Source organism: Crinia signifera, chromosome 5 (assembly GCF_055691185.1).
Source record: "Crinia signifera chromosome 5, ASM5569118v1, whole genome shotgun sequence".
NCBI lineage: Eukaryota > Metazoa > Chordata > Amphibia > Anura > Myobatrachidae > Crinia > Crinia signifera.
The window spans coordinates 40,984,246-41,000,663 of NC_139221.1; the positions used below are offsets into that span (position 1 = coordinate 40,984,246).

At 45.7% G+C, this 16,418-nt stretch overlaps 1 protein-coding gene across 1 annotated transcript; it reads right to left on the reverse strand.

Moving 5' to 3' along the window:
- Positions 1-1,847: 1,847 nt before the first annotated feature.
- On the reverse strand, positions 1,848-15,439 carry OTUD6B (OTU deubiquitinase 6B). The gene is made up of 7 exons (XM_083187077.1): positions 15,253-15,439; positions 12,462-12,616; positions 11,052-11,144; positions 9,904-10,216; positions 5,865-5,926; positions 4,834-4,940; positions 1,848-2,004 (listed from the first exon to the last, which is right to left on the reverse strand). The coding sequence occupies exons 1-7, from the start codon at positions 15,326-15,328 to the stop codon at positions 1,929-1,931; spliced, it is 882 nt and encodes a 293-aa protein (XP_083043203.1). The 5' UTR covers positions 15,329-15,439; the 3' UTR covers positions 1,848-1,928.
- Between the last annotated feature and the right edge of the window lie 979 nt (positions 15,440-16,418).

Consider the following 16,418-nt stretch of genomic DNA (forward strand, 5'->3'; position numbering starts at 1 on the left):
TGGTTGCCATGTACAACATACCCTCTTTTCCGTTTAGAAGTTTAAGAAGTAAACTTAAGTGTTTAAACTTCTCCATAGCCATACGAAACAATAATGACACCAGGGAGACACAAGGAGGTACGACCAGCACAATGCTGAGAATGGGAAGAGGAATAAAATCATTTGGCACAGTTTTGGTTAGAACAACCCTAATCCCCATCCAAGGTCATATTTTGGGCAGTTAATGGAAAAATAATAATTTCACACAAGTTTTTCTAAGTAAAGGCTCCCCGTACACTGACCCAATTTGGGCCAATTCCGAGGAATCAGGCCGTCAAATTGGCCCCAAATCGGGTCAGTTTGATGTCCCCTCAGGTCCGATGCGCGGTCCCGTGCACATCAGACCTGTGTCAGGTGGTCAGACCTACTGGCCGTCCGACCACTCATGGCGGTGAGACGGGTAGGGAGCAGGGACACATCTGGTCTATCACAGCAAATTGTGATGGATCGCATGCGTCCCTGCCGCCCGGGAAGGTCCAAGGCGGCTCGCAGGGTATCAGGCGAGACATCACAGCAGTGTATGGGCACCGTAACAGTCCAGTAGAGACAAGTATTTGGAAAGAGAAAATAATTTATTACCAGATATTTAGGGATGACTAACAAGTGCTACAGATTTTAAGGACAGTCCTCCATAAATACAGATAGAATTATGGTAACCCCCCCCCAAGACTGAGACGGACCCTTGTGCCGCAGGCATATGTGGGAGCAATGTGGTTATAATCCTAGGTGTTCCTTATTATCAACATTACTTAAGCTGAGTGTGATTGATTGATATATATATATATATATATATCAAACAGTATACATAACGATGTATCGCACAATATATTGTATAGTATGTTTACCCAGCTCACACATTGTATAGTGTGTGCAGCAAATCAGTCGTTTGCTGAATAGTTCCATCGAATGTGCTGCACATCCAATGGGATGAACCCATGGCCAATGCAGTGTAAACAATGGCTGACGTAGTCCTTTGCTTGGACTGTACCACTTGCAAGCTGGAGGGGGCCATCGTATATCAGATTATGCATGGTGTATGACAGATGTGATGAATCATTTTACATGGCATCACCTCATCCCAACGTTGGAAGGTTCGCATCCAGGTTAATGCTGGGTACACGCCAGGAAGATTTGGGCCCCAATCGCCTGATTTTGACACGTCGTGCGACCGATTGTATGTAAAAGAGCCAAATCGTACCTGTTTTCAGTACAATTCTGACCCAATGCGCGCCCCCAACGGTTGTATGTCAGATTGGAGTTTTTACCTACTGCAGTTAAGATTCATCATCTGGATTGGATACCGATCGTATGCTGATTGTGTACTCTAATCTAACATGAGTCCATTGTGCGATTTCAAAGTAAATTTATGTGTACCTACATAAAACTTAGTGTTGCCTGCAGCCATCTACGATGAGGTAAAAAATAACTTCAGCTACATGTAGCAGTTCAAAAAGACATGACAATGTACAAGGTTTTATGGAGGCGCTATTTGCACGAGTTGATATTTCTCCATCTTGATTGCATAAAGAAAATAGGCAAATTCTAAAAGTGCAACCATGGCTTTACAGAGTAGCAGCAGCCATTTTGTGAGCTGAACCAATGTTGAAAAAAAAAATACATCCTCTCAATTCATCAGTAACCAGTTGCATTATTAAAACAAAGTATGGCCTGGTACTCCCGGATAGTGGAGACAGCCAGTGTGTGTGACCCTTATGTGTTAGGAACGTCTGAGGCCTGTATAATATACTGTACATGAGGGGCTCGGTTGTAGCCTTCATTCTCAGAAGATTAGTCCAGCCCACTGCCTCTTTTGCTCATACACAATGCGCCTCTGAATAATGACACTTTATTTGATGATGGTTCGTCAGCATTGGGTATGCCGGAGAGGCCTAGTCTGCAGGCGTCATATTTAGCGGTTCTACAGAGTTATAATGTTCCCCAAGGCCATAAGCATGTCGCATATATCTGCAAAGATAAAACAAAGGTCACATTTATACATTTACATGTGTTGTGTTACAGACAGCTACAATAATGTACAAATCACATGATAAACAGGCCCCTTGCTGCTGAACGTGACACAGTCACTATGTCTACAAGCAAGTCGACATGACTGAAGGTCAACATGGGGCTTTTCACTTTTTTTGAGCCTACATGAAGGGCTGCAATCAGGAATTTTGGGGCCCAGGACTCATTTCCAGTCCGGGCTCCCTCCTCCTTACTTGACTTACCGTAACCCAGCTCCTGCTCCCCCATCTCCTCTTCCGCTGAGCTTCAGCCCGGAGGTCCCAGAGCACAGGCTTCTTTAACTCAGGATGCTGGCAGCCAATTAAAATGCAGCACCGGTTGGTAAGCCAATTAGAGCTCGCATACCAGCAGCCGCTCTGATTGGCTGCCGGTACATGAGGTATGATTGGCTCAAAGTCCGGTGCAGCTTTTTTATTGGCCATCGGCGTCTTGGGTTGAATAAGCCTGCACTCTGGGACCTGCTTTGTTCAGCCCACTGAGCACAGCGCAGCAAAAGCAGCCGGGGGGGGGGGGGGGGGGTTTTGAGGTGTGCAAAATGAGCTGCCAGTGCCCAGGACAGCTGTACCCACAACACCCCCCTATTGGCGGCCCTGCCTACATGTGCCAACAGGTGGTATTTCATGCCCTACCATACACGAGGGCACAGCAGGAGAATAAAAAAGTTTGCCGAGCGTAGTGAGGCACCGTGCCCGAAGCATGGCAAACACAGTGAGCCATGTGAGGGGACGCGGAGCAACGTTGCAGTGTCCATGTTGACATTCAATACAACAAAGAAAAGTGAAAACTCCATGTCGACCTTTCGACAGCCAACCTTTGCAATGTCGACCTAATGCTTGTGTCGACTTAACCCAGGTCGACCTTCCTGCATGTCTATCCAATGATCCATACCCTTAGTGCTGAACCTAGAATGCGGAATAAAATGGGGTCTGCATAGTGTTAGCAAACAATTGCTTTGTACGGTGTTCCGTGCGTAGGGGTCACCTTCCTCAGTACATCTGACGGATAGCTCGTGTTAACAAAGGCTCTATGGAAAAGTTACTGGTTGGCGTAATAAAGTGAAAACTCACAGACCGGATCTCAGTGCATAATGCCATATTCAATGTAACCCTTTCTCTGCCGTGACTTCTTTCACCCTTAGGCTGAGCCTATTATGTCAGTTTGCATGCTGGTCACATTCCAGTATCAATATTGGTTATAGACATTGGAATGTGTCTGCACAGCAGACACAAAAAAAACCCTAAGGTACTATTTGTATGAAAATAGTACTCGCATGTTTATATCTCCTCACACATCAAATTAAATCTTCCCACAATAACCCCTAAAAGTGTTCCTGTATAGAAATTGGATTTTTTTTCCTAAACACCAATAATGTTCTTACGCGAGATGAATGCAAACAGCGAAATACAGAAGTCTACACAAGCAGTGATAAGGGAGGAGGAGAAGTGATAAAGTGCCTGGTACTTTATCACCAACCAATCAGCTCTTAAGTTACAGGCTGGGTTTAAAAAGGTAGAATTAAGAGCTGGTTTTGTGATAAAGTACCAGGCACTTTATCACTTCTCCTACCTTATCACTGCTTCATACATCTGGTCCTCGGGTCATGGGTTAGATCCCCACCACGGACCGAACTGTGCGGAGGTTTGTATATTCTTCCCGTGTTCGTGTGGGTTTCGTCCACATACTCCGGTACCTTCCCTCAATCCAAAAATATACAGGTGGGTTAATTGGTTTCCAACAAAAAATGAACCCTAGTGCGTGCATGTACCTGTGTTTAGGAAAGGCTAAATGGGCCAAGAAGTTTTTATTTGCCATCAAATTCTATGATTGTATGGGAAGATGAAGCACTTTTAGTGCCTTCTCCCCGTCCCCATTCCCAGGCACCTTGCAGTGGATTGCCCTGATGGGGCTGGGCTTAATGACTTTATCATGTCCTAGGCTCCTCCTTCATTTAAACTCCTGCACTGCTTACAACACACAGGGCTTGTCCCGATTTATTTTATTTACTAACAGTTTTATACAGTGAAGCAGGTTCCGTTGCACTTTACAATTGTAAACAGGGACTAAACAAATGTGAGTTGCAGACAGTCAACATGGTAGTAAGGTGTCCTGCTCACAAGTGAAAAGTTTAGCAATGAGGGAGTTAACTACAGTAATTTTCTATGCGATCATAGAGGGAAGTAAAATTATACAATATTTAAAGTATATTTTTAGTGTATTAAAACCCTTTCTGGGTTCTATCCAAAACTAAGGAAGGGTTAAGCATATACATAAAAGTATATTTCTCAAAAGAAAACAAAATCACATCTAGTATCCGATATCACTGAATATATACTGTAAAGGTGCATACACACTGGGCGTTTTTGCAATGATGATGGGGGGAAATAAATAAATAAATGAAAAATGAATCACTGGGCTGAAGATTACTCTTTGGGAAATAGCAGCGGCTCCCTACTCAATGCTGTCTTTAGCGTGCCGTTGCTCTGGGCACTGTGGCACCTAGCTACATCGCTGTTCCTATCCAGATGATCTCCACTTCCTGTCTACTGTGACACCTCAGAGAAGGGAGGGAAACCACCACTCTTACGGAGGATCTCTGGTACGCTTCATAACATAAAATTATCTCCTTACACCTCAAGGCATACAAAGGGGAATAAGGTGGAACAAGAGAGAGTAGAACCTTTTCCGGTTCTCATCCTGGTGGTGGCATACTGAAGTCCAGATAAATGTGCCATACGGCTATACAATGGTACCACCTCAGAGGATACTTACACTACAGTGATTGGCTTGCTAGAATACTCCTCACCAATGACAATAGGCGAGACCTCTGCCTGGACGACCTCTATTGGAGTCTGCAGTATGTGTGACAGAGCTCGGAGCTGGAACACAAAACCAAAATGCTAAATACCACATATATAATGTGCCTTGCATGCAGAATGCTGGCTATGTGCGTGGCCACATATTAAGGCACCTAGCTTATGGAATCAATGGTGCTGCCAAAAAATATACCTCTATGGGAATGAGGATACTAGTTAAATAGAAAGATGATATTGCACAAGCATGACCTATTCATCTTGATCTCCAGTAAAAAAGAAGGGGGGGTGGACTGTTATTTACTAAATAAGGGTTTTTCAAACACATCAATTAACTGTGCTTTTGCCTGCAGAAAGATGCAAATACTATTGTGTAATAATATCAAGAGAGTTTTGCAATCAATAGTATTTGCCATTTTTAATTCTGCAGACAAATATGCCACAAAGCCGCTGTATGCAAAAAATCGAAGCAAAAAAAATAAAAAACCACAGACAAAAAAGGCCCAGTGATAACTTTAATGCCCGTACACACGTGATGACGGAGCCTCCGTACTGAGCTGGGTGCTAAGCACAGATCGCTCAGAGCACATTCGCTGCCCCCACAATGTGTGCCAAGCAGGGTTTTGCCTATGCTTAAAGGCAAAACCCTGTGATCTAAGCAGGATGGCTATATAGGGTGTACACACCGAGCGATCCGTGCTCCTAGTCAGATCACTTAGAAATGGGGTTTAAATCACCCAGTGTGTATGCCCCTTAAAAGAGGGTCTGATAGCGGCTCACAAAGTAAACAGCTCATCAATTCACTAGGACCTGGTGACCACTCTCATCATTTTGTACCCTGGAACGTCAGTGATGTCACCAGATCATAGTGCATAGAAATTTGTTATCGCCACAGTGTGTGCAGCCAAGAACAATAGATCTGTTAAGCAAACTATATGGAAAACTGCAATAAAGTTATAGTTTTGTTATAGCCGATACGGTTGCACTTACCTCTAACTGGCCACCCCAGGCTGCTGTGTTTGCTATTTCAGTGCAGTACTTTTCAAATTCTTCTGTATAAGAAAATAAAATGTTGTTATAATAGACAACACAGTGCCGTAACGCGACTGAATAAATGTGTGGCATTACTCTACATGCGTCACGGTTACTTAATACTTCTGAAGTGCTATATACTGAATTAGCTTCACATATCTCCCAATAAAATAATTCAAGGAATTTGGACAATCAGGAAAGGGACCGTGGATTATCATTATCAGGGGGAAACGTCCTCCAAAAACTGTGGAGAATACAGCCCACCAGAGTCATTGTAAAAGATCTGCAATGGAGTACACCTTCGCAAGATCAGGGCAAATCTGAGGAGCAGCAATGATGGCTGTCACATGACAAGACACACAACTACCTGCAAGTGTTCTGCAATTAGGCCATGGTGATAACCGATTCTACATGATGAAAGGCAATGCAAGGGTGGGTTTAGGGATGCTAGATCAGTGGTTCCCAGCCACGTTCCTCAAGTGGTCCCAACAGTTCCCGTTTTCCAGTTGGAGCGGTTGAGTGGCAGTGACACCCCCCCCCCCCCGGAGCAGCAGTGGGGTGGCCGCACACCCCTTCCCCGGTCGTAGCTGGTGAGCAGCGGGCAGTAGGTAAGCAGGGGGGGGGGGGGGGGGGGGTTCGTTCCTGCTGTTTGACCTGGAAAATATAGACTGTTGAGGACCGAGGTTGGGGGACCACTGTTCTAGTTGACAGAAATCTATGTAAAAGCACAGTGCCAGGCAGATGCTGTAAAAGTGAACAGCACTATGTACACCGTCACACCTTAGAATTAAAAGTTAAGTGAATAAAATCATCCATAAGTGGGGTATAAGTTTATATCATGTATAATACAGTTACACCACATCTTAAGTATGTCATATTATGAAAACCCATGCAGTTCCTACCTGGCTGGGGTGTCGTTGTCTGCTGTAGTGCTTCTAGCACAGTGTGGTCTGTATATCAGCAATGATATGCAAACCAGTCCTGTGCTAGAAACACCACAGCAGACAGTGACACCCCAGGCAGGGAAGAGGAACTGCATGTGTTTTCAAATATGGTGGGTGCTAGAATGAACACTACAGTATGTGGCAAAATTTTAAGCACCTCAGCCAAATATCCTTCCCAGCATTCAGCAGACTAGAGGGGCTGCAGCACATTGGCAGGGGTGTTCACCCTCCTGACAGAAAAACATCACTGTGAATGGGAAAGCACCAAGATCATAGGACAAGTCCCTACCATAAGTGCAGGTAATCTGTAGGACCCAAGTCATATAAAGCTATTATTAATAGATGACATTATAGAGGCGACAACTCCAAAGAATTTACATTTTTATGGACTTGAAGGTTTTTTTTTCCCTGTGGTGAAATTGGCAACCAATGGGTTTTTTGTTCCGCTTTCCTCTGGGCCAGCATAATTAGAATTTATGAAACAGTGAACTTGAGGATTATCTTTCTTTCTTTTCATCCGCAGTTATCACTAATACTTTTTCCATATGGATTACACACGAGAGGTGGATACTAACGTTTTTGTGAATACAAAAAGCACACAGAATGAAAAAGTTGACCAGCAGTGCCCTCTAGTGGCCACAACGCTAAAGACTGCCAAACCTCTTCAATGCATTCCGTCCTCCTCACATAAGGGTATGCTTGCCTTCCCCTTTGATTGGAAGCTTTCACTGTCTGCCTACCCGAGTTTAGAATAGAAACTGGTATATTACTTACATATAAAAGAAAGTCCGGAAGCTCGTTTGTCTGCCTGTCTCAATGAGCTGATTTCGAAAACTAACCTCTTCGCGCTGTTACCACATTTTGCCCAGCAAAACTATTTTCACTTAGATCATTAAAACCAGCAGCTTCACTTAGCGCAATCATTGTTCTACCCCTACATCTAATTCTGAAAACTATTGGAAGAAATTTTGTGCAGTTTTCACTGTGGCAGGGTCAGGCAGTGTGTGTGAGAGGACTCGGTGAGGAGTGGGCCGGCCGGGTGACGTCAGCACACCTGGTAACAGCTGCGGGCTGGACTGTCCCTATATGGCTGATGCCAGCACTAAGTCTCCGGGAAGGGAAGCGGCACTGCTGCCGGGATAGAGACCCCAATTTCCTCTGTACTGTTGGAGCCAGGCCCCTGTTACTGAACCATTACATCATACCAGACATATACATAGTGACCCGCCCCTACTTTGCATGTGTACAGTACATCAGTTATGAGAAAACCTGTACCCGTGCAAACCAGGGATATGTCGCTAATTAATAAGTAGAGTTTTAAAATATGCAGATATATATACACATTTGTTATACAAATGATTTTTAACTACAAGTATATCCAACACTTAATATTGAAGGGTTCACCTACAGTAGTATTATATAGGTGCTGTATACTTGTGGGTTAGAAATCTGATGCTTTCAACCCGGTAGAGCCACCCAGCGGACCCTAAGGACTGGCCTGGAGCTAATTTTCCTGGCCCTGACCATCGCTTCATGATGTTGTATGTAGAGGACACAAATAGGTCAGCCTTTAGTGCACTGTTACCACAGAAGGAAAATTTGTGGGACACAAACGTGACTTTAAAACAGACCAAGGGGTACAACTATGTCCGGTACTTGTTTTCTAGCACGGTGCCCATCGAAGGGCATCTGATCGCATTGCATGCCATATAGCCGTATACGATGCGTTTTTTAATTCTACAAGCACCCTCATGTGTGCTTACAATGTTAAATGCACCCCCACTGTCAACGCAAAGCCGAAGCGCAAACCCAAAGCGTGGCGAGCGCAGCGAGCTCGCGAGGGGCTGCGGTACGCGTCCTCCTACCTTTTCATACCCCCACTATCCACGTCGGCGTGGAGTTGATTTTAGTGTGGCAAGCGCAGCGAGCCCGCGAGGGGACGCGTATTACTTTACTTGTATTCCGCGTCCTCTCACGAGGCTCGCTGCGCTCCCCACGCTTCGGGTTGGCGTTGATCCTGGGGGTGGCGTTGACTATGGGGGGGCCATTTAACATTGTAAGGACCCATCAGGGTGCTTGTACAATCAAAAAATCATATACCATCGCATCATATGCCGTTGTATGGCATACCATGCGATGCAATATTTTATTGTACAATATCGCATCGCATCCCATCCTATACCTTATTTAGTGTAATAGTATACGATGCGATGGGCGCCGTGCTAGGAAACAGATACCCTTTGTCCTCATACAGCTTTGCTGCAGTCAGGCAAAGAGCCCCTCTAGGTTGCCAGAGAGCCTTCTAGCGTCGGGAGCCTTTTTTTGCAGAAAAGGTGTCTTCGTCGTAATGCAACTAGGACACATCAGGAAAATGTGCTGATTAACAAAACAGTTGATACTACATATATGTGCGACTGAGTCTTCAACTCTGTATAAGTATTGCCACAATGCAACAATGTCTGCTTTTACCCAATACTAGTTGTGTTCTGCTCTGTATACAGACTCAGTCACACACAATCAAGTGTCATATCATACAAACCCTGAATATGACGGCAGATAAAAACTACTTGGCCCCACTAGGGTTGATTTTTGTTGGAAGCCAATTAACCTACCAGTATATTTTTTGGGATAGTGGAGGAACCCAAGTACCCGGATGGAACCCCTGCAATCACAAGGAAAACATACAAACTCCACACAGTTAAGGTTATGTTAGGAATAGAACCCATGACCTCAAATGGTGTGAGATAGTAATGCTTTTACAACATTACAACACCAGCACTGCCCATATCAAAGTCTTTTTGTGTATCCAATGGCACGGTGTTCCAATTAAGAGGCCCATTGTTGGCAGAGCTGCGCTGGACATTGCATGGATGTATTGAGGCTAGATGAGAACACATCTGTAGTGTGAGAACTGCATGCAACAGGATACACAAAATGCCGCAAATTTCAATTAACATTGCCTTGCACTGGATACAAAACGACATTTTAGTTTTGGGTAGAATTGTTCCCGACCGTTTTCCTCATTGGAATAAATCCTTCTATAAAGCTCTTACCTGGAGTGTACATGTCTCCAGTGGCAGAATTGGTAAGGAACGGGAGGAAGTCATCGGCATGGCTCCGCATATAGTCGGCGGTTTGGTGCCTCAGACTTGCGAGCGTCAGGCTACTCTCACGCTCCTTCAGCTGGTGTTCAATGGCGCGGTACATGCAGTGACCGTCTGACGGGATCTGTCTAATCTGCAGCTGCCTCTCCGACAGGATAAGGGCTAACGTCTGACTCTCCAGGTGCCGCGCTCCCGACAGGTTCTCTATCTCAGCCTCTGCAATGCGCTCATCTCTTTCCTTCTCCAAGATGGCTTTCTTCTCCTAGAACGGTCACACAAAGCTTTTTCAGGAACTTCAATTTGCAGCTAGTGTCATGATAAAAATAAACTGTAATGTCAGATGCAACAGCTACTAGCCACTCGCAAAGGAGTTAAGAGGGGGCGGGGAGGTGGGATGGGAACGTCATTGGTTAATAGGATTTCAGACCCTACAAGTCTAATCAGTCTGGATCAAGAATGAACATTATACTATACAACCAGATTGGCTGATTCAGATCTGATCATAAAGCTGCTTTTTTTTTAGCAAATGGACAAAACCATGCTGCACTGCAGGTGGGGCACTGCATTTTCAGATGCACTAAAGACCCACCACCGGGGCTTAGCCGCAGGGAGTTAGCTCTCGCTGGCATAACCCTATAGAAGCCTATGGGTTATTTTCGTGCCCCCCCGCTGCCCGCACTGATCCCCCCCCCCCCCACACCTGATGTCTAATCAGCCTCCTGCTGTGCTGCCCGGACCAGTGACCTCTGCCTCCCTAGCACCAGAATTTCCCCCTAGCGGGTGCAGGGAGGAGGAGCCCGGCAGTCCCTGCAGCAGTCTGAGCAGGAGGTTGCCAGGCAGAGCAGGAGGGAGAGAGCTGCGGGAACCCGCTCAACCCCCGCCGGCTGTTTCGCAAAGGGCAGCTCTTATCACAAGAGCTGCCCTTTGCGATCCTAATCACATACGCGATTAGTATTAAAGCAAATTGTGTCGGGATGTACCACAAATGCTTGGTACATCCCACTATTAACATATTGCAATTGGATGAAACTCTAAATGAATTACATTGAAAATAAACATGGGGGGGGGGGGGGGGGGGGGGGGGGGGGAGTTCTCACCCGTCTCTTCTGTGCTTTGGATAGACGCGGTTGATGAACAGACGCCTCGCTTCCCAGATCTAAACTAGTAATGTCGTCAGCAACGCTATTCATCTACGGAAGAAACAAAACTCCGGTATTAAAAGAAGATCAATAACAATAAGAGAAGATCACAAATCTGCCGTTTCAACGTATTTTAACATTCATTTAGTGAATTCAAGCAAAACAAAGATTTGTACCCAATTCTGAAAAGTATACATTGATAGATCTTTGGAGCAGCATGGCGCCATATGGAACATGGCCTATTAAATACACAGCAGTTGCATTATATGAAGAGTTGAGGAGATCAGAGTAGGGGTGGCGAAGGACATCGGAGCAGTACGGAAAGGAGAAGGCAGTGGCGTAACTACAGTGGGTGCAGCGGCTATGGGGCCCTATAGCAGCTGCATCCCCTGCACCCTCTGTACCCACCCGTCAATGTCCCTCTTCAGCGACAGAGATCCGACAGGAGGTCAGTGCATAGGAGAGTGCCGGCTCCCTCAGCTGCTGGCAGACAGGAGACCCAGCGGAGGGGAGCGGCAGATGCCTGAGCTGCTTGCAGAGTCCCTGCACACAGAAGACCCATCGCACAGCCAGGAGAGCAGGGGCTGTCAGAGCCGCTGGCAGACAGGATACCCAGTGCTTGGGAGCAGCGGATGCCTGAGCCGCTTACAGGAGCCCCTGCACACAGAAGACCTGGGGCACAGGAGATCAGGGGCTGCGGGCCGAACTCAGACGTTTTCTTAAAACATCACAACGGACGGTTTTGCCTTGTTAGTGATTGACCCTTCAAAAAAAATTCCAAGTTCAGTTGGCATTCCACACAGCCACTGAACTTTGAGGCTCTTACATTTAGCCCAGTCTCTCTCCCCTTTCTCTTCATGACACCCTCTCACTCTCTCATTCCATCTCTTCCTGACACCCTCTCTCTCTCGTGACAATGGTGGGGGTAGGGGGGCCCATTCAAAAATATTGCTATGGGGCCCACAAAGTTCTACTTACGCCCCTGAGAGCAGGGGAATGCACAGCATTAAGATAAACCTCAATAACAACCCCCCCTCCCCCATCTGCAAGGATAGGTTATTTCTTCATTCCTTATTGGCAAGTAAGTGAAAGGTAAAGAAGAAGCCTAGTACCACCTATTCTTCACTCTGCTGATGCAACACAGGCCTACACCAAGGAGCACCACAAGCATCGTCAAGCTGACTGAGAACCGGAATAGGTGGTGTAAACACCCAACACATTAAGTAAGGGTCAGACAAACTGCTTCACTAAATGACTGTATATGCTTTTAAACATGCTAAGATGTTGCTCATGGTATTTATAATAGAATAAACCCAGTCTAGGCCAAGCTTATTCCTTGTCCCTAATAAAACCCATGGCCATAGTCACCTCTGTTTGCACAGACTGCTCCGGTGACAAGGCCGCAAGCTCCAGTTTGTGTCTTTCCTCGAGCTCAGATTCCATCCTGGAAACGTCTTCGGCCAGCTGCTTCCTTCTCTTCTTGTCATTCTTGGGCACCGACGTTTTCATGCTCTGAATCTTGGCTATGAAAGGTCAACAGAAGGAGCAATGTGTTACTGGGTCATCAGACACATCAGTCACTAATACAAAGATCCAAGTGTGTAAAGCTAAGTAAACACTAGATGTAAGAACTATGGTCTGATGTGGTCATATCCAACCAACATGGCAATATTTGTTTGGGGTATACGCAGCACTTTTGCCTGATGTGTGTCATTTCCCAATATAGTGAGAGCTGCATGAACTGTACTTCACGTGATTTACATTATATTTCAGAATATGCAGTGCATACGAACCTCAGGCTGATTCCTATACTGTACGGGACAGCATCAGCGAAACGATTTGGGATTGAACGATCATTGGGCGGTGTGTACAGAATGTTTTGGGATTGTTTGAATCAATAAGAATTGACCCATAGGAGGTGCCTGGACTTCTACAGACACCTCTGTAAAACATTTTTGTCTTACAGGGATGCCCCGTGTAAATAATGATACACTGCGTACCTATAAAAACAGCCATTGCATGCCCGAGTTGCATCAATTAGCTTCAAACCCGCATATCACCAACTGTTTGAAACCTCTGGTGCAAGAAACTCAAAAACCGCAGTTCCCTTATTGATGCCCATTTATGAATTGGTGAAAAGCTTGGCTGTTCCCACCCTATGGAATGCCCTTCCACACACATTAAGACTCTCCTCTAGCCTCCAAACTATTAAGCGTTCCCGGAAAATTCACCTCTCCAGGCAAGCTTATCATATTCCGTAACCCCCACATAGCAGGAAGGTCTTGCAATCTGGTGGGACTGCCATGATATGGAATCCTATCCATATGTATCCCTCCTATTATCCCTATAGATTATCAACTTGCAAGCAGGGCCCTCCTACCTATATATCCATCTGTTACTACCCAGTTTGTTTTATCACTGATTCCAATTGTAAAATATGCTGCGCTGTATAAGAAACTGTAAATAAATAAAAAATACACACTTGCCAATGCCGGGGGGGGGGGGGGGGGGAGCAATGGTGACTGGAGCGACCTTCGTTAACAAGGACTCCTTCGTCCACACGTGTTCATAAAAGGGGAGGCACGCACCTTTAATGATTTGGAGTGTACACACTAGGCGATATTGTGAACAATATTCCCTAGTGCAGGCTTCAAGGCACACCTACAGTGCAGGTTTTAGTGATATCCAGGCTTGAGCACAGGTGACTTAATACCGGGGATATTTTGATTTAGCCATCTGTGCTGAACCTTGGAGACAGGGCCGGCGCAACCCGCTCAGCAAAGCAGGGAGGCACCGGGCTGGATAGGCGCTCTCCCTGCCCTGCTGATCATGTCCGCAGTAATGTTCTGTGCTGCTGCGCCCATCACAGCCAGTGTATGACGGGTACATAGAGGCATCGGAACAGGGGGTAGTTCAGCCCCATCCCCCAAACATGACGGAATGGAGACGCTGCGCAGGAGGAGTGCTGTGCATGCAGGTGAAAGACCGTACATCACATCCTCTGCTTCGTGCATGTAATAATGTACATTGCGCCTTCTCCCCCTCTGTGCTCTTAGCGGTGTTGGCTGCAATGCTGCTGCTTGTGATCAACAGGCGAGTTGGAAGGGAGGGGTTAAAGGGACAGTTAATAAATATAAGGGGGAAAGTGGGGATGTCATTATGGGGGGGGGGGGGGGATTATTGCTTTTATGGGAGTTAATGGTTTGATAGTGTGGGAGGTAATGATTGGTTAAATGATTCATTCAATTACATGATATGTGAGAGGATCACGATGATGACCGACGTTCAGAATACCAGCACGACATCCCACAGGAGGGAATCCTGACAGGTTCGGTATACTTAACTTCACCCTGCCCCCTGGCAATCCTAATCCTCCCTTCCTCCCCTTAGCCTAACTCTAACCCCCCCTTCTGAGCCCTAACTCCCCACATTCTAACCCTATATTTGCGGCACCATGCGCTGTCTATGACTATGGGATGGCGCAAATTTATAGTTTGCAGGGAGGCGCCGGACATACTAGCACCGGCCCTGCTTGGAGATCACTAAAACCTGCACTATTGGTGTGCCTTGAGGACCGTGGTTGGGAAAGTCTGGCCTACTGTATATGGGGCTATAATAAATAGGTCCTTGGCTATAATGCCATTTACCTGGAACTAATTATATCTATCTAGTGTCTGTGTGCCTCCAAAACACTGCCATCTGTTGGCAGCAAGTAAAACTGCATCTCTTTCTCTCACACATGCACACAGAGGAAAGGGTTTGTGCATGTTTGTACAAAGTAGCAGATCAGTTTCAAGCGGGCTTACTAGTACACAATATGGTTATAAAGTACAAGACATGAGAATCCCTATGGAGGAGGGCTGCATGCAATACACAAAATGACCAGCACTGTTTTGCACAAGACGTTCTAAATTGGGACAGTCCATAGAACCGGCATCTATGTAACACCACATGAAAAACTAATTATACATTACAGAATTAGTATTTACTTACATGAAAAACACACATTTTACACTTTACAGAGAATATTTGGCCATTTACATCAGTCCCTGTCCCAGTGGAGATTATACTCCCTACCACATGGGTACACACACACTTAACATACTTGCTACATAGGCATACATAGTTATATGTGCGTCAGACACATGCCAGCCCTCACCCTGAAGGTCCTTCTTCTCCTTGCGCTGCTGTCTCAGCAGCACCGCCTCCTCTGAGTCGCCATTCTCCTCGTCCATACTGCCCAGCAGCGCACTGTCACCTTCCCCGCATCACCACACTGACGTCACTCCCCGTCGTGACGTCACTGCCTTCCAGGAGCGTCATCACAGCATGCCAGCCAATAAGATTTAGGAACTAGACAACGCCTCCTACCAGAGGTCCCGCCCCGCTTGCTCTAGATTGGCTAACACGCTCTAGTCTCGCTATTGGCTTGCGGCATATATAGGCTTCATCAGTCAGCGGCCGGTTTCCTGAAGGACGGGCAGCCATTTTGATTAAGGGCAAAGCTCCCTTTGCTTGAATCGTTATCAGAACGCTTTGTAGCTGTTGATTTTTTAGATGGGATCTTCATGGGTCCTCGTGCAGCAATAGGGCTGAACTTGCAATAATAATAATAATAATAATAATAATAAAACATTGTCCAGGATGTCGATCTTCTTTAAATTATGTTCTAAACCACATATTTGTAAAAAAAAATATTAATGGACTTTATAAAGAATATGCTAAATAAAAAAATAAAAGAGTGCATTAGGTAAAGACAAACGAACTGGTGTCAGATATAGATGCAAGGTAATGAGCGGCACATTATGTAATATGTGAATTGTATTATCAGTTTTTATAAGAAAAAAATACCTAATTTTTATCATTTATTACAACTTGCCGTTAGTACCATAAGATTCGGTATGAAATACCGACGATCAAAATCCCAAATGGGTCAAAATACCAACAAGGACAAAATCCCGACATTTAAAATCCCGACAGGGTCAAAATCCCGACATTTAAAATCCCGACAGGGTCCAAATCCCGACATATAGAATGTTCAGGTGAAACAGTCTACATGACTTTCGGTCGACAGGTGCGAGGTCGACATGGGTTTTTTCACTGTTTTTTGACCCGAATGTCGACACAGGTGGAAGTGAACCGCAGCCCCTCGCATTGCTCGCTTCGCTCGCAATGCTTCGGGCACGGTGCCCGGTACACTATTTTATTCTCCCACCACGCCCTAGTGGTTGGTAGGGCATGAAATACCGCCTGCCGGCACATGTCGGTTAAAAAAACAGTGAAAAAACCCATGTCGACTCGCACCTGTCGACTGAAAGTCATGTA